Genomic DNA, 15,351 nt, shown 5'->3' with positions numbered 1-15,351 from the left:
GATTATTGTTATACATAGGAAACTAGGGAAAACATGGTCCTTGGTTACTTTACTGTCAGAATTACTTTACAAACAGGATGTTTAAAAGCAAAGTGAGAGAGCACTAAGAACACACTGCTGATTCATGGATTTAATCTCTCCCTTCTGAAACCAATACCCACCCTATAAAGGCCTATTTATACAGTCATATTAGCTTTGTTTTATTCAGGGACAAACATGCAAATTGTTGCAAAGCTAAGGACCTAGTTTTCATGTCTACAACTGGACAAACACTATACTGGGCAAACAAAAAAAGGAAAGAAAGATAATTGAGGCTAGTTGCTGTCTGATTTATCTCTGTAACTTTGGTCCTGTCACCTAAAATAGTTGTATGGCTAGAGTTCCCACTGAAGTCATTAGAGAGTTAGGTTTTCGCAGTTCCTTTCCCTGGCCCTTAAGAAGGTCAAAGGCAGCAATTGGTTTTCTTCCTGCTGTTGTGAAGGTGTGAGAAAGGTTAATTAAATATTCCCCTTTTCCCTTGCACGATTCAGATTAATAGCTTTTGTTTGTGGGTTTAAAAAAAATTTTTTTTTTTAAATTTGTGGGGAAAGTAATTCCAGATTTGATGTTTCTGATGCACACATTCATTTCCTCCGGTGAAGCCTTGGAAATTTAGAGAGATCCTCACAGCTGAGCTTTATATTTGATTTAATACACTTAAAATATTTCATAAGGCTTCACAACATTAGAATACATTAGTTATATGTTTTGACTGTATGGTGTCTCTTTTTTAATCAAGTATTTTTTTTAAAAGTTATTAAAAATTTGCTGGGTAAAACAGGCAAATTGCAGTAGAACATTTTTGACTGCATTCCTTTGCAATTGCATTATATTTAATGACCCAGAGATCTTGAATGTGTATTTTAGGGCATCAGTGTTGGTACTATTTCAAGAGCTTTCCCTTGCTTCTGTTGTGATGAGCCAGCTTTGTTGAGGAAAGTTTGTTGAAATATGGAGTTGTTCTACAGCCACTGTTATAATGCAGAGGAAAAGGTGTTTACTTATCCTTGGATTCCATTCTGTAGACGAGAAATGATCACTGATTTCTAAGTATTGCTGGATTCATAAGCTCAGAGATCTATTGTTGTTCTGAGCCCTTGCCCACTTGCCATCGATTTCCAGCAAAGTAAAAAGGCGGTGGCAAGTATCATGTGAACTGTCCTGAAATTCATTTTCCGCCACGATGTCACATAACTGCAGTGTCGTTTTAGGATGCTTGATGGAATGTTTGAATCAGTGTTTGCCCTGAACACGTGAAAGAACCTTCCCAATGCTCCAGTAGTTTGTGACTTCCGTGTTGAGGGAAAATGATACAAGTAAACTGAAACTGAATCATCGGTGATAAATATCACCAATGATTGAAACTGAAAGGATAGAAGAAAGGAAAAGGTAATGTTCCTGTAAGACACCTATTATACCAAACTAATGTTTGGTACACAAGGAAAGAAAATGGCTTGGCATACTTGTTTGAAACTCTGACAGGGACCAGTATGGAATGCTGTTACATTGATTTATTCTGATCACCGAATGCCTTATATATAAAAATTCTAAATATTTTCCACATGATTTCTGTTTAGACCTACCTGTCTAAATTCTACATCTAAAAATTTGTGCTAGTAAAATCCTGTGACTGTGTTGGTATTAATTATCATAAAGCTATTTTTTTCAATTCTGACCCAGGCACAGAATGTGTAACACATGCATTCTTTGTTTTTATTTAAAAACTGTTAGCTTTTATATTTTATGCTCTTCAAATCATATCATGAGACTTGGTTTATGATTAATCTACAAACAAAGTCAAATTTTACTAAACAAATCAAAGTCTAGAATGCAAAAATTATGCTAGCTGACTTGAAAAGCATGTCTGTGCATACAGATTTTGGAAGTGGAATCTGAATGCTTAATACACCTTTTCCCTATGACAATAATATTTCTTGTAATGTCAAGTTATGCTGTGTACTTTTAAATCTGTCTGCTGTTTTGATGTTTGCTGTTTTAAAATATTCATTCTCTTTGCCCCCCCCCTTTGTGACCATCTGCCCCTTTTGTATTTCTGTACTGCCTCTTGTGCATTGCATGTTTGATATATTTTATATTGCACTGATGATTTGGGAGATTTTTTATTTTACATTTAGCCCTTTCTGAAGGTGAGTATTTCCTGGTGATTCATGTCAATTTTGTCTGCTTAAGGAGACATAAAAATTCAGTTCATATTTTTAATAGCAGATGTGTAAATTAACAGAGAAATAATGTGTGTGTGGAATCTGTATCTAGTAAATATTTTAATTTTAGATGGAACCTGACAGGATTTTTTTCTAGATATTCCCTTGAATAATGAGGATGGAGAGAATTCATGGGCTTGAGGTTGTATCAGTATAAATTGTTTTTCAGTAATTCACCTTATTCAAAATATTCAATTTTTTAATTTCTGTATTAAACACTGGTAGTATTCGCATCATTCTCAAAGTGAATTCTAAAGTGAAAAGCCAGTTCAGTTTGCAGTACTCTATAGAAAAAGGAAGTCTAGAAAAAGACTCTAGCCTGGGCTCTAGAAATGTCTCTAGAACCAGCCTGGGCTCTAGATCCAGCTCCAGAAATGGTTACAGAGCCAGATTTAGGAAAGGCACCAGAACTGGTTCCAGACCCAGCTCCAGGAATGGCCTCTAGGAACTGTGCTAGACCCAGCTCTAGACATGCATGCTGGGAATGTTCTCTAGATCCAGCTCTAGAAAGGAGTTGCTAGATAGAGAGCCCTAGACTAGCTACTGGGGGGGGGGGTGTTCCTAAAAATGTGCTCAGTACTGCTCTAGAGGAGGAAGGCATCTGGAAAAAGGATCTTCATAACTGGCTCTGGACACAGCTCTGAAAAAAGAACCTCTGGAAAAGGGTCTGTTGAATTGACTATAGTCTCTATAGACTCAAGGGTGAAGGAGTGGGCTCTAGAAATAGTCTAGATTCAGCTCCAGACACAGGGCCTAGCTCCAGACAGGGCTCTAGTTGCAGCTCTACTGAAAGGACTCCAGAGAAGGTCACCAGGAAAGGGTCTGGATACAGTTCTAGAAAGGGCTTTTATAAAAAAGAGCTCCAGAAATGGCTATAGGAAGGGGCTTGAGAGAGAGCTCTAGATCCATCCCCAAGAAATGGCTGAGCAATTGACTCTATATCCAGATCTAAAAAACAGCTCAAGAATTTGCTCTAGTCCAGCTCTGGGAAAGGGCTCTTAGAATAGGCTGGAGAATTGCCTAAGATTCATCTCCAGGAAAGGGCTCCAGAAATGACTCTAGATGTGGCTCTAGGAGAGGGCTGCAGTGATGGCTCTTGGTCCAACTTTAACAGAGAGTTCTGGAGAATACTGTAGCTCTGGCCTGAGAACAGAGTTGGCAAACAGCTTTTCCCTAAACACACTAGAAAAAATTGGCTCTAAATCCAGTTCTAGAAATGTATTGGGAAATGCGATCCAAAACATCCATGTTAGCAATTTCTTTCAGCACAATAATTCATGTATTCCTTAGAAATCTAGCTGGACACTTGTAACTGTTAGTTGATCACAAACAGAATAGTTGGGTTTGGAAAGGGCCTCTGGAGATCATCTAGTCAACCCCCCCCAATCAAGCAGGGTCACCTAGAGCAGGTGCCCAGGAGCATGTCCACTCTGGTTTTGAATATCTCCAAGGATGGAGACTCCACAGCCTCTCTGGGCAACCTGCTCCAGTGCTTGTCTGCCAGGCATACGCTGGACCTATATTCTGCAAGCTCATGAAATATGGGGAACAGAAATTGGGACCTGACAGCAGGTCTCCTCAAGATATGCCAGGATAAAAGACCAGAGTGCATCATCACCATCAGTACAAAAGACGGTTGGCTGAATTAACTTAGAAAGTTAGCTTAGAAGTTAGAAAATTAGAGGTTATTCCTAAAAAGTAAGGGACAGGAATTCAGAAATAACCACCAACCTTGAAAGTACCTTTTAAAGTGTTTTGAAAGTTAAAATAAATAATGTCAGTAATTCAGTATGCATTAAACTGTTTTACTATGAACAGAGAAAATAAATGATAAAAATTCATAACTTATTTATTAAGAGGCATGCCTTTAATGATGCATGATAATCTATTCCTCAAGATAGTACTTATCATTAGAGGCTGGTTTCCGCTGACAGCATTTTCTGCTGAAGGCTTTAGTAATTCTTCAGGTAGCTATGGGAGCAAACAAGATCTTTCAAACATACTTTAATAAATCTCTATAAGTTGAATTTACTTCCTTGCTAGAGGACACCAAAGCATAAGCTTTGACATGTCCTTATATACATCCTCCTACGTATAAGTCTTGTTGGTTACTAAGAGAATGTTAATTTTTCCGTATCATGCTCACAGTATTATTTGCAGTATACATAATGATTCTAAAAACTAAGAGCACATACTCATCCATGCTAATCTCTCCAGCAATATCCATTAGTTAATGTAATGTAAAATATGTTAGCACAGATAAGCTTATATACCTAAGAACTGTTGTCTACAGTATACATGAAAAAAATTGTAGAAAGACATTTAAATAATGATTCACAAAATAGAAAATGGCAGTGAACTGTCATCTGTAGTCTTTCAGCAAAAAGGAAATGAACAGGTTTTGACAGCATTCCTTTTCACAAGAGAGGGAAGGCTTAGTCCCCCAAAAAAGAAAAAAAAAAAATTAACTACCTCACATGAATAAACAGAATATACATTAAAAAAGAGGAAATGGAATTCAGCTGCAGAACTCAGCAGGTTATGATCTAAAGCAGGTTCTTTTGATTGTTGTGTGGCTGGTAAAAATAAAAAACACACAGATATGAAAAAAGAAAATAGTATCCTGCTGAATCAAATATACTGACAAATAATTGGGAAAACACTTTTGACTGTATGCAACAGTACTCCTCTAAACAGAGACATCTCAATTCAATGGGAGTATTTCAATGCTCACTAGAAAGAGCTTGAAGGGAACTGATTTTATTTCATGTCCTGTTTGTACTCATTGCACTAAGGTTTCTGAGCGACTGGTCCTGTGAGGTGCTGATGAGCTCCTGGCAGGTAACAAACCACATCAATTTTCAGAACTTAGTTGACAAGTGCCCATCACAATGGTAGGGTTGGAGGTATGTGGGGTATAGTCTGTGGGGTATAATCTTACCCTGAAAACTGCTGGTTCTTCCTCTAATAAGCCCAGTGGCTTATTAGAGCAGGTCTCTGCTCCAATGAGTCCATCTTAGTGTGAAAATATGATTACAGTCTGAAACATTAGATCTCTCTTTTGTTTCTCTGTTACCACCCCTGTCAAGCTGTTCCCACATCATGCTGTTCCCCCAGATGATTCCATTGCCTTCATGTGCACTCTGTGGAGTAATAATGCTATACAGACTCTGCCACAGAGTTTGTGCTGGAGCTGTACAATATACATTTGCAAATTGTTAACCAACCATATAGAAGTAACTAAAGCTAGGTAATAACAGATTGCATTTCCTCATCAAGAACCCAGTTCTCCTTGTGCAAGCAAAATTCCTGCTAGAATCAATGGTTTTGCTGTAGAAATAATTCAGTGGTGTTCAGCCTGTGTTTTTTTTTTTTAATTCCTTCTAACAGAAGAGGTAACAGTGATGTATATAAATCTCCAGTAATTAAATAAAGATGTAATATTACTTACTTTTTGTGTGCCTCTATACAACATCTCTGTGGTACACTACACCCAGCTGTGAGCCATTGTCCATGCTTATCTGTACAGTTCAAGCAGTTGGAGAACTCGTATTTGATTCTGCTGATTTGTTGGCTGGTATAGTTACTGCTATGTGAAACCTTCTGTACATCTGGTGGCCAATAATGTATTCATGTGGGTACATTTTCGTTATTATGTTACTCTGAATAAATGAGTCTAGGATGTCTCAGTGATGGTTCTACATAAAACGTGAGCATAACCTTCCAGCAGCAGACCCTGTGCACAGTAAGTTACGTGCTCTAATAGATGAATTCTCTCTTTCCCTCTGTTGGCTTATGTTCTGCAGTGACACAAAGTGGCAGTAATATGGCCAGCCAAGAATTAATATCCCGATTTTTGCTTAGAGATCTAAGGAAACTTTCCTGTCATCGCCGCTTAGTGATGCGCAGGAGATAGAGCAGCACTCATGTTGCTGCCCAGGCTCCCTTATGAAAAGTGTCTAACCTTTAGCATGGAAGAATTTTCAGCTGGTATGAGGCCAGTGTAGATGTCTCCTTAGTTATGTCCATGAATTACAGAGAGAAGGGAGCTGAGACATAGCTGTATACCAGATATTTTCATTTAACCAATTGGTCCTCTTGGGATTGTTTTGTGGATATTACCCTTCCCATGAATTAAGGTCTGAGAACCAGAGAGCTGTAATCAAGTCTCAGTAGGTACCCCCCTTGCTGCTACCTCCACACTGTTGCATCAAGCTATTCCCAGCTAGTGCATACCAGCAGGAGCTATTTCACTCCGTTAAAGAGTGCCCAGACTTTCAAAGCATGAACTCACTGCTCCAATATATATGCTTCTGCCTCAACAACCATTGATGATGATGGTGTTGTACCTAAGTAGAGAATTGACATCCTTATTTTGCAAGGAGACAATTTTCAGACAACAGGAATAAAACTTATGTTTTATATGATCACTTAGTTATCACTGAATAAGTTAGATTTTTGTAGGTGAACATGCATCTAATGCTTTGTTTTGCTAGTGATGTCCCCACTCTGCTGCAGATGCAACTAACTGACTTTCTGAATTTGAAGATTTTCTCAGATTATGTCATATTTAACTACATCAGTTAGACTTGCTGGGGCTGGGTCTTCTGATTTAATTGCGTTTGCAATGAAAGCAAAAACTCAGTTGACTGCATCTAGCTAGCAATAGACTATTTTGAAGAAAAAATATACTTCTGAAGGCAAACAGAGGAATTGCAAAAGGTGTTGTTATACAAATGTTACAGGTCTGCTTTATAAGACGCCATAGAAGTACAGACTTTCAAAAAACTCTAGCCCTGCTAGCCTAAGAGGTCTTAATTTTGAAGCATATTGTGCTTAAAAATATGAAACAGTAGTAAGGTTGGCTTTTTCTGGTTGTGGAAATTAGGACAAAACCATATTAGTTGACTCCTTTCTGAAAACTACTTACATCAACTTTATTTTTAAACTGAAATTTTACATGTAATAGGCCAGATTTTCATTTCATATGTACTAGTTTGTCAACTCAGAGTGGTTCCTCAGTATTTTCCAGTTTACAGCAACTTGAGTGAAGACTGCTTTAAATCATGTTTTAGGGAGGAGACCCATATGCATGTTATAATTACAACAGTGCTTTGAATACAGGTTTTTCAGCTTAGTCAATGCACAAAACCCCCCAAATGTACCCTCTTGAATACCAGATCCAGGTGATTTTATCAAACCAGAATGAAATACTTGTTTTGAAATTAGCCTGTGGCATAGGTACTTGTGAAACCAAACATTTATGTAGCTTAAGTCCACTTACCATAATTAATGTACAGATTCCGAAGTCTGTCGACTTCGTAAGCTTGTGAGCTGGGTTGATCATGGCCATGGAGGCCAGTTTAGGCCGCTAGTCCAACTTGTCAGTGTCCGTGGTGCCTAGGTAGCCGAAAACTTTTTCCTTCTGCCCTGGACCCAGCTAACACTCTCCATTGCCACGAAGTGCTGTGCGGGCAGCTCTTTTACTCCTGCTTCCAGGAGAAGAGCCAATGCAGCTGTCTACATCTCTCTGTTAGCAGCCCTAAAGAGCCAGCATGTCTCTGTCACCTCACCCTCATCTTTTTCAATTCACTGCTTGTTTCTTGGAAAAAATGCTTTTCTGCCAACAGAATAATGTTTAATTTCCAATTCTGTTTAATTCATCTTTCATATATTCATTCATGGTACTTCAGTAAAAGGAATGTGTACATACATGTATCTTAGAGATGTTTAAACTTTATTGTTACTGTGATAGAAGAAAATACCATAGAGCCAGCTTCCTCCCTCCCATGAAGAACAGTTGAATATGCAGTCTTCTCAGATGTGTTATAGTTCCTAACAAAAAGCCAGCTTTTAAAAATAAAAGTAAAACTTACAAACATTGTGGGAATTAAGCACGACTGCATCTTCCCCTACCAATAAATTGCAGCAGATTTTAACCAAGAAAATGTCTGGCTTCTCTGCTGTATTAGAAAGAAAGGTAGTAGTTAGCTGCGTATATAGAAAACTGTGTTTAATTCTCTGCGTGCAGCTATTTAATAAAAAGACAAAGTTAAAAGGGGGATCAGTTATGGGTGAAGTGCTGTTGGAAGTAGCAACCATGCTGTTTCATTTTTAAATGATTTCTTCAATCCATATAACAGCAGCTTTCGTTTTACTTTACCCACACAGATCATATTGTTCACTCTAATGAAAAAAAAAAAGGGGGGGGCGTTAATTGAACAAAACAGGAATACTTAGTAAGAGCTAGGAAGGAGTGTTATTTCTGAGTTCATAGTACACAATGATAGCTGGTTTTTTCAGAGATATTGCCTATGGCAGGAGAGCCAGTGTGTGTTGCCTCAGTCCGACATAAAGGGCAGTCTCTTTTATACTCTGTGTCTGAGAAGTCTAAAACCAGCATTCCATAAAGCAAACAATTTCTTAAAGGCTTGTGACATCTTCTACCAAAACAATGAACCCTTTTCATTGTTTTTAATGAAATAAATCAGAGATCTGTTGAGGTCTTTTTCTGTCAGAAGCATTTCTGTGAAAGGGGATGCCCTTTTGAAGGACCCCCTCCTTGGATACCAGGTGAAGGGTAGCAAATACAATGTAAGCACTGGTATTCTTCAGCTTCGTTAAGATGCTGTCAGATAAAACAGGATTATCTTCTCCACGTGCTAAACTTAATTTTTGTTGAATTAAGTCCTCAGCTGGAAAAGGTGAAGCGTCTGCCTCTTAGCTTTTGCAATATAAAGGTGGTTAGCTTCTACAATATAACATTTTAAAAAAATCCTGAATGGTTGTATGTAAAAAGAGCTTAATTTTTAAATTTTCTAATGTCAAAGCAGAATTTAGTGTTTGGAAGATAGGCTTGAAGACTGCAAGTAAGATGAACATTTAAAAAAAATTCAGAGAGACTGTATGTCTGCCATTCCAGATAAGTAATTTCTATCACTGAACTGAAATATTGTTGAAAAATTGAGACTTTCCATTATTTTGTTATATCCTGTTAGCAGTGCAACATCATAATAATAGTGTTCACCTTGTTAAAGTATTTTGCAGAAGTTTTACAATTTTGAGCCCCCTAATTTCCTAATATCATCTTCCATTTGAAAGAGTATATTATCTTTAGTGCTTTAATAATTTTCCCCTCGGCAGTATATTAATTAGGGAATGTTTTCAAGTGAAAGTTTACAGTAAATAAAGGGTTATCAGATTCATAGTAAAAGGAAATATTGTAACCCCTTTTTTGGTTTAATTACAGCCCTAGTGAAAGCTAAACAAGATAGTAACAACAAGTTTAGTTTTAAATACTGAATCAGTACTTCTCTTCTAAACTACCCAGTGTAACTGAGATTTGCTCTGAAGGAAAAAGGAGAAGCAACTTTTCATATCATTACAAGAATATGATAACAGCCTATCCGGGAGATTATGATCTGAGTAGCTGTTTCTCAGAGAAAAGATATTTGGAAGGAAGGTTTTTGAGCAGGCTCATGCCAGGGAATTACTTTAGTCTGCAGAGCAAGATTGGAAGATATTGGGCTGCCAGTAGAGGGTATGGATAGTATAGCTGTGTACTGCTTTACATACCGCTCAGAAGAATATTACATAGAATGAAATGTGTTTCAGCGCTTAACAATGCACGTTCAGAAAGGCTATTATAATCTCAGCCTACACTAATTGTAGGAGAGAACCTGAAACTGAGAGCAGTCAGCTTTAAGACTTGTATGTCTCCAAGTAAAAACAGAAATTTTCCAAGTGACAGATGTGCTCAGACACTACTGAATTTTGAATACTTGCAATGCCTTGCTCTTGATTGCTCTGTAAAGTAATTGTCTGCCATGCTTTGTTGGTGAAAAATTTCAAATAAATAAGATTGAAAAAGCTACAGTTTAAGCAGTGAGGATTTGCAAGTACAAAAAGTGGTCATGTTCATTAAATATACCATAAATTTGAGGGTTTTGGCCCAACTTAAGTGCTGAATAGCTGTCCCTTATTATTTGTCTGAGATTGTTTAATTTGTCACCCATTTACTTCCTGCTTCAGCTCTATTTTTTCCTTGGAAGTTCTGTTTTCTGTCTTATTTTCTTTTAAATATGGTTAAGTTTTGAAACAGGCAACAGTGCTTGGCCTGTCAGGGAGTCCAGTAAACATTGTGATAGAGCAAGCAGTGAAGCGAGATGACGGCAAAATAGATCTTGTGTCTGTTAATACACAGAGTTGAATTGTGATACAAGTTTGGGATATGTATACATGAATGCTAGATTATATTTTTCCATGTCATAAAATTTTCAAATAATGCATGTTCCTTAATAGACTTAATAGATTTCTTCATAGACTAACAAAAGGATTTCAGAGAATTAGCAGAGAAGCTTCATCTGGACTTTTTCATAGTGCCTGCTCATTCTCTGTAACTTTAGACAGTGTTATCAGTCTTTCCTTTTTACAATAATTAAAAAAGAAAATTAAAAGAACTTCACCAGTATGAGATTGTTGGGGTGGTAATTTCTTTTACAGCTACTAGTTAGCTTGGGTTATCTATTTTTTTCATTTTCTACACAACGTAATAATCACTACTAAATTTCAGAAATTGAGTTAGCAGCAGAGGTGAAATACAGATAATACAGATAGTCAAATACATCATTTGTCTTGAGAAGTGCGCAACCAGACAGGGCATTCATTTTGTGTGTTTTTTTTCTTTAAAAAAAAGTACTCCTGATCTGTGAGCAACAGGATTTTTGGGTTCTGTCATAGAAAAAGGGCAAAACATCAGGTCTCAGCCAGCACAGGTGTTGTGCATGGCAGAATTGAGAGAGCTGCTTAGTGAAGTTGCATGGACCATGCACCGAAATAGGTATTTTTGGACGTGGCCAATAAACCATGGCTGGAAGAGAAGGAAAATCTTTTAAAGCTGGCTGCCAGAATCTCCTTTGCATTGAAAGCAGTGCTCAGCATAAGTTCTCTGAAGTTGCTTCATTTCATTACTTTCTTACAAGTCACTTTCTCTTTATAGCCATTAGACAAAAATGGTATTAAAATCAGTTGGAAGAGCACGTAACCAAATGCTGGCATACAAATTGTGTGGGAGGAGTCCAGAATCTGGTTAATTTTCAATTAAATTGTAAAAGCTTTGAAAGTTTTGATGATATATGATAGGAATTTGCTGTGGCTTCTTTTAACCACTGTCTTGTTCTCAGACTCTCAAATCTTCTGTGTAGTTTCTTTAGTTCATTTTCTATGTCAGTATGTTATTCTGCAATGTCAAGACCTAGGTCACAATGTCTGGCAGTCTCACAATCAGCGTTTTATCTGCTTTATCTGAATTTGATAGAGAGTTTTCCAAGGAGAGAGAAAAAGCCAAGGCCAGAGGGGACTTTCAGAAGCTACGTGAAAAGCAGCAGCTTGAAGAAGATTTGAAGGGATATTTAGATTGGATTACACAGGCAGAAGACATTGATCCTGAGAACGATGAAGAGGTTGATGAAGAAGGCAAACGGAACAGTACGTGTTCTTTACTCTGTACTACTTCTATGGGGGACAGTTTGGCTGCTTTTAAGGAAATTACACTAGGGAAGAATGAAGCCTATCTGATTTTTGGATTGCAAAAGTGTTTGTTACCAGAGCAATCATATCTGTTACTATACTGGTACTTACAGTCATGGAGGATCATTTAGAATCTTACAACTAAATTTTGCTGCAAGTTGCCCATGTATAAATCATTGCCTGCACTTAATCACTATGGAGATTTAAAAATTTAGCTTTATTCATATTCTCTAAAAAGTTATTGCATACAAACTACATGGCCACTAAGTGACATCTCAAATCTAAACTTTCCTTGGTGAAGAAGGATATATATTTGCCTATAGATGCATGCATTAGAAGTAAATAATCATTAAAATGCTTTAAAAATACATTTTTAAACTCCGGTCAAGAAATAAGCTTGTGCTAATAGTATTGTTATGAGTTCTGGAGTAAGGAAATAACATGATGGATCTTTCCTTCTTTCTGATATTCAAGAAAACTATATAAATTCATTTTTATTAGATGTATAAATTGAGTGTGAAATACATTAAATCTTTTGGGACTTTTATTCAACAGTAAGAGATGTCATTGTCACTTGCTATTAATGTATTTATTAGACAGTAGTGTGCAGTGTGTTATGGGAAAGGTAATTTATGCCATAATGGGCCTCTGGGGCTTCTGAACAAAAGAACAAGTTAATTTCACGATATTGCAACTATACTGTTATCATCTGGTTTCTGTATGTCAGAAATTTCAAGTAACCAGCAGTATTTTAATATGATAATTTAGTAGAAGAAGAATTTTAGCATTTTTAGCTGTGTTTAAAAAGAAGTGGTTAAAATTTTCACGTGAACTGTTTAATGCTTTACATGAATGAAAACATGGATTCAGAATGTGTTTTATGATTTAATACTAAGCATAAGATTAAGGTCCAGATTTCAGTATGTATATTGTGTTGAATAGCATCTTGTTATTCAGGTGGTAGTCCAGAAGGTAATGGTGCTTATCCAGATAGATACCATTATGGAATGCGTCTACAAGCAGTTTATCAAAGGCAAACTAGAATATTAGTTTCTCTGCCAAAATAATTCATCGTTTTTGTTCTCGTTGCATTAGTGATGTTACTTGATTGTTATAAACTGTTCATTTAATCATAATACTTTTCAGAAGTTTAAATATGGAGTATTGAAGATACTGAATATCTGTATTATATTTCTTTGATTTACAAGTCAATATTGCAATTAAAAGTGATTTCAAGGCGTAATGAAAATTTCAAAAGCTGGTGAAAATTACATGGTTTGATACTGAACTATTTTTAAAGTTACCTCTGTATTGTACCTAGTTAAGTTATTGAAATTCTTAGTAGTTTTAAGTTTCAGAAATTCACTCTTTTAGTTCACAATATAAATAGGGGCAGAATCTGTGTTACTGACTGGAAGGGAAGAAATTCATTTTACGAGAGCCTGGAAGACAACCTGTGGGTTGGTGTTGATGCCAACATCACCCTAAAAGGAATATTTTTTAACTATATAAAAAATCCCTACCCCAAGCAGAATTTTCATCTAGAACAGAGCAAAAAAGCCACAGACTTCATGGAGTTCACTATATTTTATTATTGCTACTGATTTTATTTGAAAGGACCACATAAACTATGATTTTGAGTGTCCATATAAAATCTTAAGACTGAGAAGTAAAAACTTGCACGTTTTATGGAATAAATAGGCTTTGTACAAGAAACCCACACAGGGCTGTAGCTGATGCTAGACTAGATAAAGTGTTAGACAACCGTGCTGTCACCTGTGGTGCTTAAGGACTTGGTTTGCAAGTCTGCTGCTCTAATCCCACGGATTTTTTGCATTTTGTTCATGTTGCATGTTTGTTAAATGTGTTGCCACAGAACCGTTTGCCCTAGCGTTCCTTGAACAGCTTCTGGTTCATGTAGGTCTTTCATGAATCAAAAATACTTGTTTGGCATAGTTGCTGAACTTGAGACAGCTTTTGGCTCTAAATTGTTAAATATTATTTTAGGGTAAGTTAGAGGAGACTTTCAGAGTAACAATAGGATACAGAATATAATTAAAACAAATATAATTATTAAATATGTAGTTAAATTTTAGATCACTGCTTCTATTTTAAATATCCAGTATCAAAGTCAAATTATTAACGTGAGAAATACCAAGAAATAGCAGAAAAGGCCTTTTAGATCAGTGTAGTAGACTCTACTGAACACTTAATGTGTAGTTACATCTTCCAAGCCCTAATACATTGACTATCAACTGGTTGATTTGCACTGTGCTAGCAGTGGAGAGTATATAGAAAGCTGGCAGACTTGGTGATAGTCATACTTCCCTACCTCTACTAGCATTGTAGATATTGTTCTAAGAAAAAAATTGAACTAAAAAATGAGGATGGTGAAGGCATCAGTGTACTAGATCCTCAGCTGAGACTATAGACTTGGTGATCTGTTTCTGGCAGGATGAGTCTGTTTTCCTGCACAAAGCAGGCACAGCGCATGTAACTTTCTGCAATGGACTGTAAGTTTTACCTTTCCGTTGTCTTGCAAAAATCAGTCCTGATTTGGCTGAGTCATAAAGGTTTCGTAATGCACTTTGCACCAGCTCACTGATTTGTTGCAGTAGAGTATTGATTTGCCTGCATTCTCTTGGCGCTAAGCAAGCATACGTATGTATGTAGAGTGGAAATTTCCAGTGAATAGACAATCTCCTAGCATGCCTCTAGGCTCATGCACATGTGCTTAAAAATGTTGCATGGAATTTCATTGTTAATATGACCTGCAACAGGGTCTAAAGGAGGAAGGGTTGCTCAGTTGCTCTACCTGCTTGCATTCAAGAAAGTGCTCTGCTGCATATCACATTGCAAGGGAAGGTGTGATGAGAGAGAGCACAAGCTAGCTATCCAGTTATTCCACAAAAAGCTTTTGGGTTAGGAGGACAATTGTGATAATGAACTTCTTGTTTGGGAGCCAGGTGAAATTTAGCTAGCTAGCACCAGATTAGTAAGGTTGTGTAGTAAGCCTAAGAAATAAATTTTCTCCAAATACACTAATAATGTATTTCTAGAACTGGCTTTGAAGCTTAAAGGAGGGGGTCTGGGTCCAAAGACAGGAAAGATAAGCAGTTGCCAGCTGCTAAACAGCCATGGCCCTACTTTGAATGGCCTACTTTGAAGCCCTGGGCAGTCAAGCTTGCTGCTGCTGGTTATGATGATGAAAGATAATTCATGATGTGAAAGAGCTCTGGTTTTAGGATATAGAAGCTTTCTTCCCACCATGGCAGGAAGAGGTGCAGATTTCAAAGGCAGTTAAGTCAATATTTATTAGCTTCTTGAATGATCCTTTAAAAATGTAGTTTAGGTTCCTGTGTCTTCAGCTTTTAGAAGTTCTAACTAGAGAAGTCTGTTTTCATTAAATTAAATCATTTATATATGTTATCCATGTATCTGTACATTTATGTTGCTGCTGGTGGGCAGATATTCAGTGGTGTTGAACCTTTTAACATTAGAATTGCAAATGTCTCTAGCAAAAGTCATAACCTATTATCTTTATTATGTACCAACTTTTTTT

The 15,351-nt window shown here is 36.9% G+C and overlaps 2 protein-coding genes across 3 annotated transcripts in view; one reads left to right on the top strand and one right to left on the bottom strand.

Moving 5' to 3' along the window:
• The window catches only part of CHDH (choline dehydrogenase), a 463,978-nt gene that overhangs the window by 326,490 nt on the left and 122,137 nt on the right, over nucleotides 1–15,351 (bottom strand). The window lies entirely within an intron of this gene.
• The window catches only part of CACNA1D (calcium voltage-gated channel subunit alpha1 D), a 211,740-nt gene that overhangs the window by 92,532 nt on the left and 103,857 nt on the right, over nucleotides 1–15,351 (top strand). Inside the window, exon 9 of the mRNA XM_067303775.1 lies at nucleotides 11,578–11,747. Coding sequence (XP_067159876.1) covers nucleotides 11,578–11,747 — 170 coding nt within the window. The remainder of the gene's footprint in view (nucleotides 1–11,577; nucleotides 11,748–15,351) is intronic.

This window comes from Apteryx mantelli, chromosome 12, assembly GCF_036417845.1.
Source record: "Apteryx mantelli isolate bAptMan1 chromosome 12, bAptMan1.hap1, whole genome shotgun sequence".
Taxonomy (NCBI): domain Eukaryota; kingdom Metazoa; phylum Chordata; class Aves; order Apterygiformes; family Apterygidae; genus Apteryx; species Apteryx mantelli.
Note: the sequence above shows the minus strand (reverse complement) of the source record. Positions and strands in the feature narration are given on the sequence as shown.